The following is a 22,276-nucleotide window of genomic DNA, read 5'->3' as shown; positions in this document are numbered from 1 at the left end:
CCTGCCCTTGCTCAGTGGGTTAAAAGATCTGGCGTTGCACTGAGCTGTGGTGTAGGTCGCAGACGCGGCTCGGATCCTGCATTGCTGTGGCTCTGGCTGTGGCTCTGGCATAGGCCAGCGGCTACAGCTCCGTTTTGACCCCTAACCTGAGAACCTCCATATGCCACAAGAGTGGACCAAGAAATGGCAAAAAGACAAAAAAAAAAAATTTGATACAGGTTATCAAAATAGTTAAATTTTACTGAAACTACTAGAAGAAAAAAACTTAAAGGAAATTAGAGTCTATTTAGAAAGGATAGGACACATGTTAAATCATAAGGCAAATGTAAAGATCAAAATACAAAATGGTAAAGGCCAATCCCAAAATAAATTTATGAAAATGAGTATAATTACGTTAAAAATTTCCATCAAAATGTAGAGATTTTAATATTAAATCAGAAATAAGTTAAAATGCCACAAAAGATAAACATAATCTAAAATGAAATGAAAGCTTAAAAATAAAAGAAAAAACTATACCAAAAAATCAGTCAAAATTGGCATATTGCTCGGAACTTTGAATGATAGTTACCAAGAGTGGCAGATAACAATGAAACCTATTAGCAAATTTGATTTGTTTTTTACCTTCCAACAAAATGTCACCTCTAAAATGAAAGCTCCACGACAAACTTAGTTTTGTATATATTATGTATAATATATGCACACATTTTATTAATAATTTCTATGTATAGACTTATAAACACATTTTATGTATTTGTATAAATATACAGTATAATATTATTAATAACATATATTGCATTAATATATATTTATATATGCATACATATTCTTATTTAAGAATTTCTGTTCTTAAACATAATTTCAACCAAACAACATGAAAAAATTTTTCAGTAGAAAAATTACAGAGGACTCATAAAAGTTACCAAATAAAAAAATCTTTGTATTTTTTTTTAACATAATTTCATGAGGTTGTGAGTTTGATCCCTGGCCTCGCTCAGTGGGTTAAGGATCCAGATTGCCCTGAGCTATGGTGTAGGTCACAGATGCAGCTCAGATCTGGCATTGCCGTGGCTGTGGCATAGGCCAGGAGCAACAGCTCCAACTGGATCCCTAGCCTGGGAACCTCCATATGCTGTGGGTATGGCCCTAAAAAAGACAAAAGACAAATATATATATATATATTCTGATATTAATGCCACCTACCTATAATCACAGTTGTGTGTTTTTCTCATTTCTAATCATTAAAAGTTTTTCATGTTTTATTTAGTCATCCCCAAAATTTTCTTTAAAAAATAACCAAATAGTATAGAATACTGTTATTTCAAACTATTTCTTGTTTCAACATTTGCAACCCATATTGATTTATAGCTCTATACCTTTACCTAAATAATTAGTGAAAAGCAGTAACCAAGAGAGAAGGCCTGTTCTTTATGTAGGAAAAAGAAGTAAATAACTAATTTTAAAATACTGGAACTGTATTTGATCACTTGTGATGAAACATGATGGAGGATAATGTGAAAAAATGTGTATATATACATATGTATGTATAACTGGGTAACTTTTGCTGTACAGTGGAAATTGACAGAACATAGTAAATTGACTATAATAATTTTTTTTAAAATACGGTGTCTAAATTATTGTCAAGTGTAATAAATTAGCAATAATATAGAAACCTCAAAGTTTAGGGTTTGATTCATTTTAGTCATTTAGACCTAGGTAATGATGAATTAAATTATAAAACCCAAAGCTATTGATTTCTATGGCATCTGCATTTGCCATGGGAGAAGTCTGCTAATGCTGCTTTACTAAAATATTTTATCAGAAACAAACCTTTCTCTTTTCAGGACTGAAGTCTTTTGCAAGGATCCTGACCCATTGTTTGAAGAAGCTTACTGGGGTCATTATCCTGACTCTGTTTTTTCTGACTATATTTTCTCTAATTGGGATGGAACTCTTTATGGGCAACCTGAAACATAAATGTTTGCGATGGCCCCAAGAAAATGAAACTGAAATGCTGCACAACAGAACTGGAAATCCATATTATATTAGAGGTAAGAATCTCTTGCCATCTATATCAAAAAAAAGCATTCTTCACAGAAATGTTGAACATTAAATTTCAAAACAAATTCAACTTCAGAACAACTTTCATGTAAGTGCTATAACCACACTCAAGTACTAATTTATATCAGTTTCCTTCATCACAATAGCAAAGTTCCGGTCTTCGACAGTAAAATCAGGGAAATTTTGAATTGCTAAAATTTTCATGTTTTATCCTTTAAAAACATAAATAAATATGACCACTGACTCAGGACTGATCTCATGTGGTTGATCTTTGTAATTTGAATTCAGAACCTAAAAACCAATGTTACTAAGCATACATGTTCCCACCCCTAATTTATATCAAGAAAAACACAATTTATATTTTGAATGATAGCAGATTAAAATACCTGGGTAAATTCTATGGGCTATGACTCAGATTAGCTCAGGTTATGATTGAAATTAGGTGACATCAGGGCAAGTAATTGGCACTGGATGCTCAAGGTGGAAAAATAAGCTTCAGAGTGAACATAAATTAAACCCAAAAAGGAAAATCTGCTCTTCTACTCAAAAGATCATCAGGAATAAATTCTGGAAGGAACAATCCTCAGCTTTCAAATGATTAGTATCTGGAATTTTTCCTTCAGTGTCTGGTCACATCTGGCCGGATTAGGTGAATTATCAGAAGTCTTTTGGCCTGTATATGGGATTCTAAGAGCCTCCTAGATTAAAAACTGGCCAGGCTAAATGCTCCTTTCTTCTCACTGTAGAGAAGGATGTTCATCTGTGCAAAGTCAGTTGGGTTTCAGGTATGCTTTTCACTCAAAATTAGATATAGAGGAGTTCTCTTGTGATGCAGTGGGTTCAGGGTAGGGCGTTGTCACTGCAGCAGCTTGGGTCACTGCTATGGCTCAGATCCCTGGCCCTGGAACTTCCACATGCTGTGAGCATGGCCAAAAAAAAAGATTAGATATAGAATATAATTTCATTTTTCTTTTCAAAAACAGAAAACTTTTATTATTTGGAAGGAGAAAGATATGCTCTTCTTTGTGGCAACAGAACAGATGCTGGGTAAGTGGCGTTAATGTTTTCGTCTATCAAGTCTGTATCACTGATCGGTAGTATTTATTGCATGATTATTGCTTTTATGATGATTCCCATTTGATTACAAGATCTCATTTTACCATCAAAACCATGCTGAGAAGTGTACCACATGGAATACTATTAATCTGATTTTATAGAAAAAAGTAATGGATGAGCTAAACAATTTATTCAAAGTCAAGAAGTTAGTAAATGGCAAAGCTGGGACTTAAGAATCTGATTTTCTGTTTTCAGTGTGTCCCAGAGATAATAAGAATTATCAAGAAAGACAATAAAATTTTTTCTTTGGCCGAAAGCCTTTGAAGAAAAGAAATATTAAAGATATGTTATTTCACTTGTTTTATGGCTTGTATGTCTTTAAGTACTATAATTTACATTAAAAACAAGCTTATTGCTCTCAAAAACAGTACTTATAAATAATTCTTCACTGAAATGACAAAACTCTCAAGTTTTATTGTCTCATAACTTCAGATGAAGAGCTAATAAGGTAAAAATAAAGTGCTTCTCAACAGTACTATGACTAAATTCCTTATGTTACTTTCCTCAACTGGGATGACTCAATATCCATCTATATCTCAGCTCTTTCTTAGAGGCTCTGTGACCCAGACTGACAAAAAAAGCACATAGAGGGAGGGGAGCATGTGTTATGTACTTTAGTTGTATTAAGGTGATTTAGCCATTTTGTCACTTACTCAACTCTTTGCTCAGCTGCTGCTGGGCTTCCATTTCTGTTTTCAAGTCCTGATTGTGAGAGCATCTCATTGTGTCTGCCCCATCCCACTCAAGCTAATCCTTTTTGTGGACATCCCAAACTCAGATATGACCTGAAATACTTGTTGAAGATATCTGATCATGGAGAGTCAGAATCAGAATGCTATGTTATATGAAAGCCAGAAGAGAAAATCATGCAGTGTTTCACCTGTAACCATCATACTTTGCTGCATGTTAAACTATCCAAAAATTTAGTGCTTGAAGACATGGACAAAAATTCATTTGTTCAGATTCTGTGTCAGCAATTTAGCAAGCCTCAACACACAAGTACTTTTTAAACCTCTGTTTGCATCGCATTTTTTAACCACTAACAAATATGCAAAACAAGTTACATGGATAGAATCAGCATGATGTGGGAGGGAACTACACAAAGGAGTGGATGGAGGAAGCATGATTTATTGGGCCATGACTATCATAATGGACCACAACACCCAAGCCCCAGTAGGTAAAAGTATGAAGACTCATGAAAAGAAATGGAATAAATATTTAATCGGATCTTTCTACCAAAGTGCCAGTACTACTTATAAATTATTGATGTGATAAATGTTTTCTCATCCTTGAATAATGGGATCAAAGGGTTTGAGGTGAGATCATTTTAAACCCTCAACTACTGAAGTTTTATTTTTATCATTGTTATTTTCTATCAGTTATACATTCACTTTGATACTGGGTAGTAAAGAAGTTTTTACCAAAGGCTTGGCAAAAACCTTTGTGAGGCCCTGCTGTCTTTTAGCTTAGTTAATCCTCTTCACTTATATCAATTTAAAATCTATGTCATTTTCAGCTTGTTTTCACTGAGAATTGTTTGGGAGGAGAGTATACCCTGTGGGAGAGGGAGCCCTTTATTATTCATGGGTGGATCTTCTATACTTGTGATTTGACCATAATCTGAAAGTCACTTAAGAATAAGTAGTTTTTCCTTTCTGTTTTCTTTAGGCAGTGTCCTGAAGGATATGTGTGTATAAAAGCTGGTGTAAATCCTGATCACGGCTACACAAATTTTGACAGTTTTGGCTGGGCCTTATTAGCCCTGTTTCGGTTAATGACGCAGGATTACCCTGAAGCACTTTATCACCAGGTAAGAACCCAGAGACTCTGCACTACGGGTAAGGAAGGTGTCATGCCCTTCCTTCCTAAAATAATGATCAAATGTAATGTACTTTGGTAAATTTTTATGTCAAGAACAGTTTGAGGTCAGAAGAAAAGAGAGCCAGCATTATTGAGTGTCAAACTGAAATGTTAACACTGAACTCAAGTCTGTGTTCTTATGTATGATATTGATATCTTATTTATCCCTGAAAAAAATGCTACAAGATCAGAATATAAATATGTATATGAGCTTTTTATCTATAGATCCTAAGATTAGAGCAGTTAGGTAACCTCCCCAAAGTTAAAATACATGTATCTCCAGAGGTCAGTCTACTGTTCTGTGGTCTCATATGTTTGACATTAACTAAGTAAAGAGCATTTCTAGGTACTAATCCTTTAGATAAAAATTTGAACCTATGAGATTAGCATGTAATAAATTACTTATGAAATTATACTCTTTCTTTTTAATTCTTCTACTTCTTCTCATTCTCCTTTAATCTTCAGTCATGTTCCAGTTAGAATAAGAGGAAGCTTGCTATCAAGAGACTTGAAATCAAAATTCTGAGAGTCTCCCTTTTGTAACTGATGATTTGTGTGCCATGCTTTCAACAGAAGGGTATAATATGTACTCATTAAAATAGAGATTCTGTTTTTATTTTTAAGAAGAGTTCCGGAGTTCCCTGGAGGCCTAGTGATTAAGGATTTGGCATTGTCTCTGCTGTGGCTGGGATAGTGCTATTGCTTGGCTTCTATCCTTGCCCTGGGAACTTCTGCACGACATGGGGATGGCCAAAAAAAAAGCATCACAAATGGAATATGCAGTGTTATTTCAGCAGCATAATTTATATCAAAGGATATTAAATAAAGTAAATAAATTACTTTATCCAAAGTACTTACAGTTGAAGAAGACACTCTTTTTAAACATACACCCCACTTTCTATGATTGAATAAATTACTGTGTATATGTGTGTTTATAGGCCATTAATAATGATAAAGATAATATATTTTGGCACAAAGATTTATAATATTAAATGAAAATCAAGTAAATCAAACATGCTTGTATTATAATTCTATTTCTAGAAGTACATAAAATATTGCAAGTGATTTTTTCTTTATCAAACTGTATTTTTCTAACTTTGTAAAAGTAGCATATTTTTATTTCCCAAACTTTTTGACAAGTATCAATGCCTCCTCTACAATACTAGAAACTTCTTATTTCAAAAATAATTTATCATGTTATCCTCCTTCTAAAAGTCCTTCAGTGATCTCCAGATTTCTTTGGGATGAAGTTCAAAGACAATATGCATGGCCCATAGTGCCCTTTAAGATCTAGTCTACCTACTTCTCCAGATTCATTTCTTAACAATATCCCAATATAGGCTCTCTGCTTTATTTTGAGTCAAAAGACTTACTGCTTCTGTTTCCTAAATGACCTTTCCCCATAATTTGTTGTTTCAGTGTGCTATACTTTCGGCCAAATTCAGGTTTCTTTTGTCTTCATTCTCATGCTTCAAATTTATGCCTCAAAGCAATATTTCTTCTTTGAGCTTTTCCCCAAGCCCTCCTTTCAAAGCTAGACTTATCTGAAACAAGAATTACATGCTACCCTGTAACTGCCTCTGATAGTAGTTACTTTAATTGCTAGTTCAATGTTTCCTTCCACTAGGAAGTATACAACCTATGAAGTATTTTGTCTTATTTTAATTTTTGTGTTCTCAGTATCTAACATAGAAAAGAAATTTTGATTAAAAATATAAGTGAATATTTATGATTTATGTTATTTATAATAGTGAATGCCTTGCATTTTTATTTGCAGCTTTCAAAATGTGTTAGCTAATTTTCTTGTTAGCATTGGTTTAAAGGAAATCCTCTCACACAACCTGTAAAGTGAGAAATCAGTCTGGACATGCCTTGGTGCTGGATTCTTACAGGACCTTCTACATTATTGTACTCTAGGTTTTTATTGACTATTGTAGATAAGGACTGGTTTGATTTGGACTATATTTGTACTCTGAGCCTTGCCCTACTGAACTGAATTGACTATGACTAGAGAAATTCAGCAGTTATTCCCAAAGAGTACAGCTCATGTTTTAGAGAACATCTTTTGCCATTCGTTTGGCAAATACTTACTTGATCCAAGTGCTCTTTGATAACAGCATCGGTACAGAAATAAACAAAGGATATGGTCAATCCTCATGGAATGGAGTTATGTTTAACAATAGTTAATGTTTATCACATATTTGCCATGTGCTAAAATCTCCTCTTACATTATTTCATTTGATTTTCACAACAAATCTATTATAAGGGGCTGTAATTAGCCCCTGTTTCCTGCTAAAGTATAATAGAACTATACATTTTTCCATTCTAATAAGATTGTAGAAGTTCCTATCGTGGCGCAGCAGAAACAAATCTGACTAGGAACCGTGAGGTTGTGAGTTCAACCCTAGGCCTCACTCAGTGGGTTAAGGGTCTGGCGTTGCCATGAGCTGTGGCGTAGGTCACAGACACTGCTCAAATCCTGCGTTGCTGTTGCTGTGGCTGTGGCGTAGGCCAGCAGCTGTAGCTCTAATTCAATCCCTAGCCTGGGAACCTCCATATGTCATGGGGGTGTGGCCCTAAAAAGAAAAAAAAAAAAGATTGTATACTTTTATTCTTTATTAGCTTTATGTGATGAAACAAACAAAATTTTTTAATTTAGGCTTTTCCCTACAGCTGTGAGATCTTTGCCTATCTAATTTTCATTTCTTTTCTGCTTATTTGAAATAATAACAAATACCACATAAATATGTTATACAGAATTAATGAGATAATAAACATAAAGTATTTATAAATGTGCATGTCCTGCAGTATACTCCACAGTATCTATTACTGACTCCTAAATATACTGTAAGTGACAGCTATTTAATGGGAAAAATATTTAACCAAATCCTAAATAGCTGACCCATTGGGATAATAGAGTTTATTAAAAATACTTTTAAAGAAAAGTGTATTATAGATTCTATTGAATTCAATAAAATTGTTGATTCAAATGGATGCTTAAAAATTAAAACTATTCCCATTTGTTTTCTTGAATTTTGTTCATATACTTTTAATCAATGAGGATAAATCAATGAACTATATTTTGGATTTGTAATATCTACTTATAATTTTCTAAATTTTTAAATTTTCTGATATATTTTAGGTATTTGTTATGAAATAAAAGCTAGTCAATGCTCAGTTTGGAAATCTACAGTTTTGTATTTTTCTATCCATAAATGACTTCATATAAGTAAATTATATGACTTTCCTATGTGGTTTATCTAGAGGTTCTTCATCAAAGCAGATATTCTGACATATAGAAATACTCCCATTCCTCACCCATTTTGTACTTTGTTGTGATGTTTCTATACAGTAATGATGAAACGAAAGTAATCTCCAAACATTCATTTTTCAACTTTATTACACTTCATATATTTGGTCTACTACAAAATAAATAATCTTTCATATTCAGACTGTCCATCTTTACTGAAAGATGATAGTTTTTTCCTTTCAGTATGTTTATTCTGTTAATGAAGACATAAAAGTCAAATGCTTGCCCTGAATTAATTGTTACTATATTCTTTATTGTTTTTATACCACATATTTTGTGCCTTACATATAGTCTAAAGTTTAAGAGCTTTTCAGTTATTTCTTCAAATAAAGCCAGTAGTTAAACTGTCTTGCGATTACATTCCATTCTTCTTATAACTAAATTATTTTCATAACAAAATTTTATTTTTCATTTTAAAATAAGAGATTACAGGAACAAATAACATTTCCTCTTTGTCCTGTTTTCCTCCTCTCCTTAGATTCTTTATGCTTCTGGGAAGATCTATATGATATTTTTTGTCATGATAAGTTTTTGGTTTGCCTTTTATATAGCAAGTTTGTTCTTAGGTATACTTGCTATGTCCTATGAAGAAGAAAAGCAGACAGCTGCTGAAAAAGCTAAGAAAATTGAGCCAGAATTTCAGCAGTCTTTAACGGAACTTCAAGAAGGAAAAAAAGCAACAGAGGTATAGATTTTTTAATGCTTTCTTAGAATCAGAGATTAAGTTATCCTTTCAAAGTCTTAGAGTATATTACCTTCTAATAGATGCTCGGTATCTGGGTGATTACTTAAGAAGTATTTAAGTGATATCTCAGTATCACTTAAGAAGATCATAAGTGATTTTCATAAGATGGTTCACTTTTGCTGTTAACATTATTTCCTGAGTTCATTGTGATAAGAGTGACCAATATCTTTAAGATTTCCTTGATATATACAATGTTTCTGGCTCCAAATTGCACATTATTATTGCTGATCTGTGGATATATGTATATTTTGAACTTGACTTCTCCTAATGCAGGTATAGTTTATTGATTTAAACTTGCTTCAGACAGCACATCAGAATTAACTTCACAAAATTTCAGTTCAACTCAAAAGTGATGGTGAATTATTATATAATTGTAACTCATAATTTATACATCAAAAATACTAAAAGCATGGATGAAAGTATAGTAATGAAGTTTTAAAAAGAGAAAAAATTCACTTTATTGAATTTCTAGCTCATTCAAGAGGAAATGCACTGTGCATCACAATATAGGGAGGTATTTTATCCATGGAATAATTAAATCCATAATTAGTAAAACTTAACATAGTTTTACTCTAGTTTTCAGTTCCCTTAGTATTGTGCTTGAATATATTTTCAGATGTTTAGCCTCATAGCAAAAGGTTTGGTCTATGAATCTAAAAGTATTGACAGAAGTAACATTTAAAAAGTGGAAAACTACCTTTAAAAATCTAAATTATGCCATAAGTGTGCTAAAAGGAAGAACAGGACCATGAAAACAACCTGAAGTAGTTTCTTATGTTCCACAGAACCTGGTGATTTCACATTTCTTGCTAGGTATAGAAGGGGGATAGAGTTAGCCCAGTCTCCAAAGATCTCTACCCAGAGCTATCCAGGTGTGTAGTGGCAGGGACCAAACCAGCCTAAGGTGGGATGGAATCCATGTCTCTTCTGGGTGTTTCTTCTTTCCCCTGCATTAATGAGGATCTCTCCTGCCTAAGAGTTTGTTCTTTGGAGGGTGCTTGGCCCAAAGTGGTCACAGCCAAGTCAAGTGCCCCCACTCATTGGCCTGGTTACAGGGCCCTCATATGTGGGAAGGGAGCCACAACCTGCCTTCTTTTTCATCCCTCTGGATTTGTTTCTATATTGCCCTTTTAACACCTGTTAATGAAGGTTGTCTACACAGGGAGAAAAACAAACTACATTTTCTAGTAGATATAAAAAGGATAGATTAAGGGAGCAAACAGAGGATAGAAAGGACCTATATCCAGGATCCTCTCATATAAAAATGATAAAAAAGTGTTGGGGTAAAGTAAAAGGGCAAAGTTCACTCTGTCATAAGTGGAATGTGTAGTATGGCTGGCTAAGAGTTGCATTAATACCATAGGTCCCTGCTGGGCCTAAAAAGGGGAAAATGTTAACTCCCCTAATATGTAACTTTTTTGTTAACTCATCAGAAAAGAAGCTCTAGAAAAGTCATTCCACTAAAAAGTGGAACTGAATAACATGATGGAGGATTATACCAAATGACCAGTTATTGATAGAGACATGTTATCTACGAGGTTTCAATGCATACCTTTGAAACAAGAAGCAATTAAAGACCAAATGAAGAGAGCATGTATAAAAAGAAGCTCTTGAGTATAGCCATTATATCACTCATAAGGAATTCACAGAAAAACAAATTACAAAAGCTTTCTGTCTTTGGAAAAGAGTCTGAGGTCCTTCAGATTGAATGGTTGTAATCTGAATGATATGTTGAATGTGTAATTTGTTTTGAAGCATTATTTAAAATGTCAAGGACTACACAGAAATGTATCCAAGAGCACAGTACTTCTCTTATTCCAGAGAAGGTGCCCTATTAACTCTGCTTGTGAGGAATTTAGATTATTTTCTAAGTTCCCAAAATCTCCATTCATTTGGCTGTTCTGGATTACATAAATACTTTCTAATTTTTTTTTTTTTTTTTTTTTTTTTTTTTTTGCCTTTTCTTGAGCGGCTCCCATGGCATATGGAGGTTCCCAGGCTAGGGGTCTAATCGGAGCTGTGGCCACCGGCCTACACCAGAGCCACAGCAGTGCAAGATCTGAGCTGCATCTGTGACCCACACCACAGCTCATGGCAACGCCAGATCCTTAGCCCACTGAGCAAAGCCAGGGATCGAACCCGCAACCTCATGTTTCCTAGTCGGATACGTTAACCACTGCGCCACGACAGGAACTCCAAATCCTTTCTAATTTTAATTAAAATCTTTCAATTATAAATAATTTCTTTTCATGGAAGAGTACTAGAACATTTTGTCATGCAAAAGTTTCATGAGAAATGAGAGTAAAGGTCATTTTCACAGGGTGTATTTTATTTTATTTTGATTTTTGATCTATACATAAGAAAACACTGGGGACTGAAGAATTTAAAATGAAACATTCTGAGAACCCTTTAGGTGACTGACTTAACACTAGAGAGATTCTGGAATTATTAGGAAATTACATATATGTTTCATATTCTCACACTATAAGAAAACAATAGATCATATTGGCTAAAATCACACTTTCACAGTCATATAAATATAGACTTCAGTTCATTTTAGCTACTTAATAGATGTATGATATTTGCCAAGTCTGTTAACCTTTCTAAACTTCAGCTTCTCCATCCGTAAGCTATATGTGATAATATCTATGGCATAAGTTGTTGTGAGATTCAAATTAAATAAATGCTTGTAAAGCATTTAACAGTACTTAGAATATACTAAGTAAAAAAAAAATGGTAATGGGTAATAAGAGGAAACATAGGAATACAACTACAAGAAGGCAGAAAAGTCCATGTGGAGAATACTTTTCAATATAAAATTCTTAAATATTTAATTATGTCCCCCCTTTAGAGATAAGTTAATAATAATAACAACAATAGTATATAATGTTTGTGTCAACTATGTGCCAGACATGTAATAAGTATCTTCATAAATTTCCAAATTTAATCCTCATTGAGTTCAGTTGCAAAATTTGATCTATATTTATTGATATTTGATTTCCCAACACTGAGAAAGAAAACCCATTTTTCACCACCTTATATCATTATTTTGAAAAATCAGTGCTGGAGCAATATTATTCTATCAATTACACAGTTTACAGGTGAAACTTTCCTGTGAATTATCAGTTACTGGCAAAACTTTAGAAGAGAATCAGATATATACAAACTGTAGGAATGTAATTTTTTTTTTTTTTTTTTTTTTTGTCTTTTCTAGGGCCACACCTGCGCAGCATATGAGGTTCCCAAGCTAGGGGTCTAATCGGAGCTGTAGCCACCAGTCCACACCAGAGCCACAGCAACGCGGGATCCGAGCTGCATCTGTGACCTACACCACAGCTCACGGCAACACTGTGCAAGGCCAGGGATCAGACCTGCAACCTCATGGTTCCTAGCTAGATTTGTTAACCACCGAGCCATGATGGGAACTCCAGAATATAATTTTTTTTAATTTTCCCATCTAAATTGGCATCCTTATAGTTCATATGTATAATTAAATAAAACATTATTGACAGTCTTCTAAATGCTAGGCATTGTACTAAATATTGGAGATTTTAAATTAATAAATACAAATACATTATCTGTCTTCACGAAGCTAATGTTCTCTTGGGGAGATAAACTATAAAATTATTACAAAAAATTATAACTCTAGGACCACCAGACATTATGTTTCCTTATTTATGAAATAGAAAGCATAAAACACCACATACAATATATTATTGCCAAAATCTGGTAGTTCCTGTTGTGGCTCAGCACTAACAGATCCGACTAGTATCTATGAGGAGGCAGTTTCGCTCCCTGGCCTTGCTCAGTGGGTTAAGGATCCGGCGTTGCCATGAGCTGTGGTGTAGGTTGGGCCACAGATGCAGCTTGGAACCTGTGTTGCTGTGGCTGTGGTGTAGGCCATCAGCTGTAGCTCTGATTCGACCCCTAGCCTGGGAACTTCCACATGCCATGGCTATGACCCTAAAAAGCCAAAAATAAAAATAAAAAAATAAATACCCCCAGCTAAGTCTAATAAGCCTCTAGATTTAACCATCTTTTTATAGAGACTGTAGGAGTGAGAAGAATGCATTAAATTACACTAAAAATACACAGTCTGCCAAATCAAGAATGTGGAAAATTCTATAGTAAATCACCTAGGAAAAATAAACTAAAATCATGAGATAATCAATAAAGCTTCAAAACAGAAAAAAAAAAGGGTATCTGTTTTTTACTTTAATTGAAACAAATTAACTAATAGAATGTTTCTGAGCAATGAAAGAAAATTGAGCATGGTCTGGGTTTTTGTTAATAAATGTGATAATGGTGTGATTTTTTTTTAAAAAAAGAAGCTTATTCTGATAATTATATGATGTCTGAAATTTGATTTAAAATACTTCAGGAAAAAAGTAGAGTGAGCAATATACAGAGAAATGAAGAGTATAATGTCATCATGGTTGAAGCAACCTATTGAATCACCGTATTATTCTCCACTAAAAAAACTAAGTGAAAATGTGGAAAGTACTGCAAAAGTGGGAAGCATAGTGCTTTGAGAGCCTGTAATAAAGAATTTCTCTGAGTCAGAAAAGGTTTTAATGAGGAACCAGAATTTGAACTGATAGCTGAAGAATGAGTCCATGCTCTCTCAGGGGAGGGATCAGGATGAGTCAGTGAATTAAAAAGGCCAGTGTGGCTGCAGTAGAGAGAGTAAGTAAGTCTGAGTCCAAGATGAACACTTTAGGTGTACATTGCTAAATGCCAGAAATATGACTGGATTCTTCCTTATCCATACCTTCCCTCCCAAGAAAATTCAAACCAGTGCTGAGAAGAAGAGTCCTACCTCTTTCTCCCTGTCTAATTTTAATGTTGGATTGTCTAAAATTCAGGCATATGCCCTTTTTAGCTCTTAAGCTTTCAAAAAGGAGATGTCATGATCCTCTCAATTTGCATTGTAAAATAGCTATGTCCTTAGTAGTCAGACTGCTGTGGGCACCTAGTCAATATTTTTGAGAAGCTCAATTGAGGTAAATATATTTCTAGATTGATCTGTGATTTGTTCATTTTATACCCTAAAATATATATATAGTTCAAGCCAAATCAGTAGAGAACTGAGCATTGACTATATCAAGAATAACATTATTACCCTCTTCACTCCACTCCCTGCTACACACACACACACACACACACACACACACACACACACACACACAGAAATGATTATCGTTAATGGAGTGCTCTTGTGTGAGTCCATCAAACATTGTCACTATCAGAATCATTTCTATGAGAAATGGTTCCTCTGAACTAAGAATATAGTGGAGGTCATTATTCACAATATGACAGTGTATCATCTTTATGAAAAAAAAAACACCTGGATAATTCCTGACAGACTTTAATGATATAAAAAATAGAGTTCTGTTGACTTTTTAACTCATGGAAATTTGGAATATATAAATTATCACGTATTTTATGTAGCTTTGTAAGCAGTTAGAATACATTCTGAAATAAGCATGGTTTAAATAAATAAATTAGCTTCCTCTCCTGAGCCTTTGCTTACTTTTTCAATGAAATAAGGTGAGACAACAGTTATCTGTTGACCTGCAGAATCTGTCATTTTTCTGATGGAACTCAGTATGTAATACGTTTTGTTTTTACCTCCTCTCACTATAGTATTTATGAAAGTAGAGGAGACTTTACTGATACTGAGTGAGGTGAATATGATGATTCCCTTGATATCAATCATGGGACTTTAGAGAAACCACAGCAGAACTTTCCAGCTGGGGTGTGCTGGGTATGGATTATCAGTGAGCCTCAGTGTTAGGGCAGCAGCAGCCTCATGCCTGTTATCTCTATTCAAAAGCACTCACTTATTTAAATTTTACTATTTATTTCACCTATTAAGCTCATCTGTTTATCAAGTTATCAAACATACATATATTATTATTCTTTGTGTGTGCCAAATGTAAAAACAATTGGGAACACTATGGTGCTATCATCTACCCATTGTCAATTTCTTACCATTTAAATTCAAATATAAATTTTATACATGGAACACCTGGAGACATACTTGTGATAATCATGAGTATGTAGAAAACTGGTAACATCTGCATCAAAGCCTAGGAGGTTTGAGTACTTTCCAGCACAGTGATTCTTTTGAAGTCAGTGTAAACAGAAAGTGTCTTAAAACCATTACTCAAGAGATATAAGCGACAGAAAGAAGTGATTTCTTTTTGGAATTATCATATATGTTCTAACCCAAACTATCCTTTTAAATTCATTTTTACTTGATATTGCACAGGACATGGTTCATCATCTCAGCACCAAATAATTTTGATTTTATCAAGAGAGTTTTAAAAGTTACAACATTAACACATCCTCACAAAGGTACAAGGTGTTAGAGAAATGTAAGGTGTTATTGTTCAATAGCGTGTTTAGCAACTGGATGTTTCTTATAATACTAAATTGTACATTGAATTCTTTATCAAATATGAGTAATACTACTAGAATTCTCTGGTTTACTGCTTTTTTAGTTGACCTCATAGTATAAAATGATTTTATTGAGTTATAAGAAGCACACATTCATTTTCCAGATAATCCTAAATCAGCTTAATAGTTCCAAGGGTGGCAAATTATGGAACCCAGAAAGGCTTTTGAAGAATCAGCATTTTTAAGAATGTTACAAACCTTCTTATAGTTATAGTTTTGGATCTACAAAGAGGAGAAACCAGTATTAGACTCATCAAATTTCTTTTTAGACCAAGACCACACAAATAGAAATGAAGAAAAAATCAACTTCTATGATTACTTCTTTGGATATGCTGGATGATGCTACTCTCAGACATAAAGAAGGTAGGTAAAAAGTATTTAGACACTATGAAAGGTATCATTCATATGATCCGCTTTTAAAGAAATCTTCCAATTTCTTCAGAATTTTAGATGATAATAACAAAATTTAAGGATTAACATGAGGGAGGTCCCATCATGGCTCAGTGGTTAACGAATCCGAATGGAATCATGAGGTTGTGGGTTTGATCACTAGCCATTCTCAGTGGGTTAAGGATCAGGCGTTGCTGTGGGCTGTGGTGTAGGTCACAGACGCGGCTGGCTCAAATCCTGCATTGCTGTGGCTGTGGCGTAGGCCAGCAGCTACCGCTCTGATTAGACCCCAGCCTCGGAACCTCCATATGCCACAGGTGCAGCTCTAGGGGGGGAAAAAAAGGATTAACATGAAAATATTGGGATGAACAATACTTAAGATTTTCATAAGTGTAGTGTTTTAAACACTAGAAAAGGTCACCAAATAGTACCAAGGAATTTTGTTTAACACTGAAAATAACATGAAGTGTTAACTAGTAACTAAAAATAGAGATTGAAGTATATAACATTAACTTATTAAGATCTTTTCTATACCATCCTTGCTTTTTTTTTTAATGTATAACCAGTAACTCATTATTGTAGACAATATTTAAAGACATAATTTTGTAGATCATATAAACCTAGAAATTATAAATATAATACTGTCAATTACATTCTGTATTTGTTTTCTTGAGAGATATTCCTGTTTTGATTCTATTACATAATTTGTTTCATTTTCATTTGTCCAATTCAGCAAGCATGGACAAAAAAGAGGAAATTTACATTGCTCTGATTTTTTTATTAATATAAAATACTTCTATTTGCTAATTTCAAATCAAAAGTCCAGTTTCAAATCTCCTTTGCATGCAAAAGTCAAATTTTTCTACTAGTTAGAACTTAATTAACTAATGATTGACTTTTCTATTCTTTTATTTCAGAACTTAAAAAGTCCAGAAAGAGATGTGCATTTCATTGGTATAGATTTTCTAAAACTCTCTTGATCTGGAATTGTTCACCCTGTTGGTTAAAATTGAAGGACTTTGTTCATGTGGTTATCATGGACCCATTTACTGATCTTTTCCTTACCATATGCATAATTCTAAACATACTTTTTTTGGCTTCGGAACACTATCCAATGAGTGTAGAAACTAGCAATGTTCTCAGCATTGGAAACATGGTAAGGTTCTCATTATACATTATTTTCTTTTGCAATTTCAACTTTTTATTAGTCATCATTATCCCCATTATTTTATTTTATAACTCCAAAATGTTGCAAATGCATTATATGAGTTTTATTTTATTTTTTGTTATTTCCCCAATACAATTATTTTTTCTACTGTACACCATGGTGACCCAGTTACACATACATGTACACATTCTGTTTTCTCACATTATCACACTCCATCATAAATGACTAGACATAGCTGTTATTGTATGTATTTTAAAGAAAAAATTTAAAGGCTTTTTGATTTACTCTTCCTTCTTTGCTCTTACTCTTACTCCTCCATTTACTTATATCTTTCTTTTCCTTCGCTCTATATATTTTCAGTCACCATCATCCTATATTTCCTCATATGTGGTGTTTAAGATCCATCCTTTTCATTCTAAAAAGTGGTTTTTTTAATTTCCCGAATACATTTTTTTTGGCTTTTTTGTTTTGTTTTGTTTTGTTTTTGTCGGGCCACTTCACATGGCATATGGAGGTTCCCAGGCTAGGGATCAAATCGGAGCTGTAGCCGCCGGCCTACACCAGAGCCACAGCAACGTGGGATCTGAGCTGCATCTGCGACCCACACCACAGCTCATGGTGACACCAGATCCTCAACGCACTGAGCGAGGCCTGGGATCAAACCTGCAACCTCATGGTTCCTAGTCGGATTTGTTAACCACCGAGCCACTATGGGAACTCCATAATTTCCCTAATATGTTTTTTTTCTGCTGTACAGCATGATGACCAAGTTACACCTACATGTACACATTTTTTTTCTCATATTATCATGCTCCATCATAAGTGGCTAGACATAGTTCCCAGTGCTACACAGCAGGATCTCATTGCTAATCCATTCCAAAAGCAATAGTTTGCATCTGTTAATCCCAGGTTCCCAATCCATCCCACTCCCTCCCCATCCCCATTGGCAACCACAAGTCTATTCTCCAAGTCCATGGTTTTCTTTTCTGTGGAAAGGTTCCTTTGTGCCATATATTAGATTCCAGATATAAGTGATATCCTATGGTGTTTGCCTTTCTCTTTCTGACTTACTTCACTCAGGATGAGAGTCTCTAGGTCCATCCAGGTTGCTGCAAATGGCATGATTTTGTTCTTTTTTATGACTGAGTAGTATTCCATTGTGTATATATACCACCTCTTCCTAATCCAATCAACTGTTGATGGACATTTGGGTTGTTTCCATGTCCTGGCTGTTGTGAATAGTGCTGCAATGAACATGCGGGTGCATGTGTCTTTTTCAAGGAAAGTTTTATCTGGATGTATGCCCAAGAGTGGGATTTCTGGGTCATATGGTAGTTCCATGGATAGTTTTCTAAGGTACCTCCACTATGTTCTCCATAGTGGTTGTACCAGCGTCCATTCCCACCAACAGTGCAGGAGGGTTCCCTTTTCTCCACACCCCCTCCAGCATTTGTTATTTGTGGACTTATTAATGATGGCCATTCTGATTGGTGTGAGGTGGTACTCATGGTAGTTTTGATTTGCATTTCTCTAATAATCAGTGCTGCTGAACATTTTTTCATGTGCTTATTGTCCATCTGTATTTCTTCCTTAGAAAAATGTCTACCGGGATCTTTTTCCCATTTTTCCATTGGGTTGTTGGCTTTTTTCTGTTGAGTTGTTTAACCTGTTTGTATATTTTAGAGATTAAGCCCTTTTCAGATGCATCATTTGAAACTATTTTCTCCCAATCTGTAAGTTGTCTTTTTGGTTTCCTTTGCTGTGCAAAATCTTGTCAGTTTGGTTAGGTCCCATTGGTTAATTTTTGTTTTTATTTCTATTGCCTTGGGAGTCTGACCTAAGGAAACGTTTGTATGGTTGATGTCAGAGAATATTTTGCCTATATTCTCTTCTAGGAGTTTGATGGTATCTTGTCTTATGTTTAAGTCTTTAAGCCATTTTGAGTTTATTTCTGTGCATGGAGTGAGGGTGTATTCTAGTTTCATTGTTTTACATGCAGCTGTCCAGGTTTCCCAGCACCACTTGCTCAAAGGACTGTCTTTTTCCCATTTTATGTTCTTGCCTCCTTTGTTAAAAAATAATTGACCATAGCTGTCTGGGTTTGTTTCTGGGTTCTCTATTCTGTTCCATTGGTCTGTATGTCTGTTTTGGTACCAATACCACACACTGTGTTGATTATGGTAGCTTTGTGATATTGTTTGAAGTCTGGAAGAGTTTTGCCCCCTGGTTCTTTGTTTGTTTGTTTGTTTGTTTTCCTCAGGATTGCTTTGGCAATTCTGGGTCTTTTGTGGTTCCACATACATTTTTGGATTGTTGGCTCTATTTCTGTGAAAAATATCATGGGTAATTTGATAGGGATTGCATTGAATCTGTAGATTGCCTTGGGTAGTATGGCCATTTTTACAGTATTACTTTTTCCACCCCAGGAGCATGGAATATCTTTCTGTTTATTTACATCCTCTTTAATTTCCTTGATTAATGTTTTATAGTTCTCAGCATATAAGTCTTTTACCTTCTTGGTCAGGTGTATTCCCAGGCATTTGATTTTTTGGGGTACAATTTTAAAAGGTTTTGTATTTTTGTATTCCTTTTCTAATATTTCATTGTTAGTGTATAGAAATGTGACTGATTTCTGAATGTTAATCCCTTTTTTTTTTTTTTTGTCTTTTCTAGGGCCACACCCACAGCATATGGAGGTTCCCAAGCTAGGGGTCTAATTTGAGCTGTAGCCTCTGGCCTACACTAGAGCCACAGCAACTCAGGATCCGAGCCACATCTGCAACCTACACCACAGCTCACAGCAACAGCAGATCTTTAACCCACTGAGCGAGGCCAGGGATCGAACCTGCAACCTCATGGTTCCTAGTTGAGTTCGTTAACCCCTGTGCCCTGAATGTTACTCTTATATCCTGCTACTTTGTTGAATTTTTGGATCACTTCAAGTAGTTTTTGGGTTGAGTCCTTAGGGTTTTCTATATATATAGTATCATGTCATCTGCATTCAGTTTTACCTCTTCTCTTCCTATTTGGATGTCTTTTGTTTCTTTTGTTTGTCTAATTGCTGTGGCTAGGACTTCCAAAACTATGTTGAAGAGCAGTGGTGAGAGTGGGCATCCTTGTCTTGTTAGATTTTAGTGGGAAGGCTGTCAGCTTTTCTCCATTGAGTATTACATTTGCCGTGGGTTTTTCATAAATGGCTCTAATTATGTTAAGGTATGGTCCCTCTATACCCAATGTAGTAAGAGTTTTGGTTATGAATGGATGTTGTCTTTGTCAAATGATTTCTCTGCATCTATTGAGATGATCATGTGATTATTGACTTAGATGAGAATGAGATGAAGATGTGTCCATGCTTCCCACCTCACCTCCCCAACCCCTGCTTTGTAAATATTCTTATCATCTAATACATTTATTATCATCAAACTACATTTAAATTTAAGGTTTCTAGCTAGCTGCATGGCAGTCAGGTTAAGTAGAAATTATTTATTTCTCCTCTCTTCCCAGATATCCCCTCTCTTGGTACGGTAGCCCTAAAATCAGAGCAGAGCAAAAATGAAATAACAGACACAAGTTCTTCACTGACACCTGAATTTTGAATCCTAATACAGTTGCATTTAACCACATCTGTCCTAACCAACTGTTTTGCCTTAAATTGGACCTATTCTTTTGGCATTATATTTTGAGTATTCACCTATCCTTTTTTCACATACAATACAAAAGACAAATATTTCTGCATCTTATTGAGATGATCATTTAGTTTTTGTCTTTTCTTTTGTTGATTTGGTGTATCATGTTGATTGATTTGTGTATGTTGAACCATCTTTGTGACCTTGGGATGAATCCAACTAAGGATGTATGATCCTTCTTAATGTTGAACTAATATTACTAATATTAGTTTAGTAATATTTTGTTGAAGATTTTTAAATCTGTATTCATCAAATATATTGACCTGTAATTTTCTTTTTTAGTAGTATTTTTGTTTGGTTTTGTTATCAGAGTGATGGTGGCTTCATAGAATGACTTTGGTAGTGTCCCCTCCTTTTCAGTCTTTTGAAAGAGTTTGAGAAATATCAGTTTAAGTTCTTTGTATATTTAGTAGAATACCCCTGTGAGGCCATCTGGTCTTGGACTTTTATTTGCAATGAATTTTCTTTCTTTTCTTTTTCTTTTCTTTTTTTTTTTTTTTTTTTTGCTTTATAGGTCCATACCCATGGCATATGAAAATTCTCAGGCCAGGGATCAAACTGGAGCAACAGCTGCCAGCTTACCCCACAGCCACAGCAATGTGCAGCAAAGTGGAATCCAAGCTGCGACTATGACCTACACCATAGCTCAGGGCAGTGCCAGATCCCCAACCCACTAAGCAAGGGCCAGGGATCAAACCCACATTCTCATGGATACTAGTTGGATTCATTTCCACTGAGCCATGACAGAACTCCATGCAGGGAATTTTTAAATTACAGATTCTAATTTTACTTCTAGTAATCAGGATGTTCAAGTTATATATTTCTTCTGGATTCAGTTTTGGTAGGCTGTATGTTTGTAGAAACTTGTCCATTTCTTCTAGGTTGACCAATTTGTTGGTATAGAGTTTTTCATAGTATTCTCTTATGACTTTTATATTTATGTGATATTGATAGTTATTTCTCTTCTTTCATTTCTTATTTTGTTTATTTCCAGTCCAACAGTTTGTTGATTTTGTTTATCCTTTAAAAAAAAAGAAAGAGAGAAAAGAGCTCTTGGTTTTATTGATTTTTTTTCTGTTTTTATGTTTGTTTTATTTATTTTCTCTCTGATCTTTATTATTTCCTTCCTTCTGCTGACTTTAGATTTTGTTTGTTCTTTTTCTAATGCTTCTAGGTGGTCAGGTTGTTTATGTGAAGTTTTTCTTGTTTTCTGAGGAAGACTCATATTGTATGATGTATTGTATGAACTTACTTCTTAGGATTGCTTTTGCTGCATTCCATATATTTTGTATGATTATGTTTTCATTGTCATTTCTCTTGAGGTAATTTTTTTTAATTTCCTCTTTTTTTTTCATTGTTGACCAATTGTTTTTAGTAGCATGTTGTTTAGCCTCCATGTAATCATTTTTTTCTCTTTTCCTTTCCTGTGATTGATTTCTAGTTTCATGCCATTATGGTCAAAAAAGATGCTTAAAATAATT

General features: G+C 34.5%; 1 protein-coding gene across 1 annotated transcript in view; it reads left to right on the top strand.

Moving 5' to 3' along the window:
- The window catches only part of SCN7A (sodium voltage-gated channel alpha subunit 7), an 80,510-nt gene that overhangs the window by 22,113 nt on the left and 36,121 nt on the right, over positions 1 to 22,276 (top strand). Inside the window, exons 7-12 of the mRNA XM_021075288.1 lie at positions 1,842 to 2,048; positions 3,042 to 3,105; positions 4,843 to 4,984; positions 8,823 to 9,029; positions 15,821 to 15,914; positions 16,859 to 17,097. Of these exons, the coding sequence (XP_020930947.1) occupies positions 1,842 to 2,048; positions 3,042 to 3,105; positions 4,843 to 4,984; positions 8,823 to 9,029; positions 15,821 to 15,914; positions 16,859 to 17,097 (953 nt within the window). The remainder of the gene's footprint in view (positions 1 to 1,841; positions 2,049 to 3,041; positions 3,106 to 4,842; positions 4,985 to 8,822; positions 9,030 to 15,820; positions 15,915 to 16,858; positions 17,098 to 22,276) is intronic.

Source organism: Sus scrofa, chromosome 15, assembly GCF_000003025.6.
Source record: "Sus scrofa isolate TJ Tabasco breed Duroc chromosome 15, Sscrofa11.1, whole genome shotgun sequence".
In the NCBI taxonomy this organism is placed as follows: Eukaryota; Metazoa; Chordata; class Mammalia; order Artiodactyla; family Suidae; genus Sus; species Sus scrofa.
The sequence above is the reverse complement of the archived record's forward strand: the minus strand, read 5'-3'. Positions and strand labels throughout refer to the sequence as shown.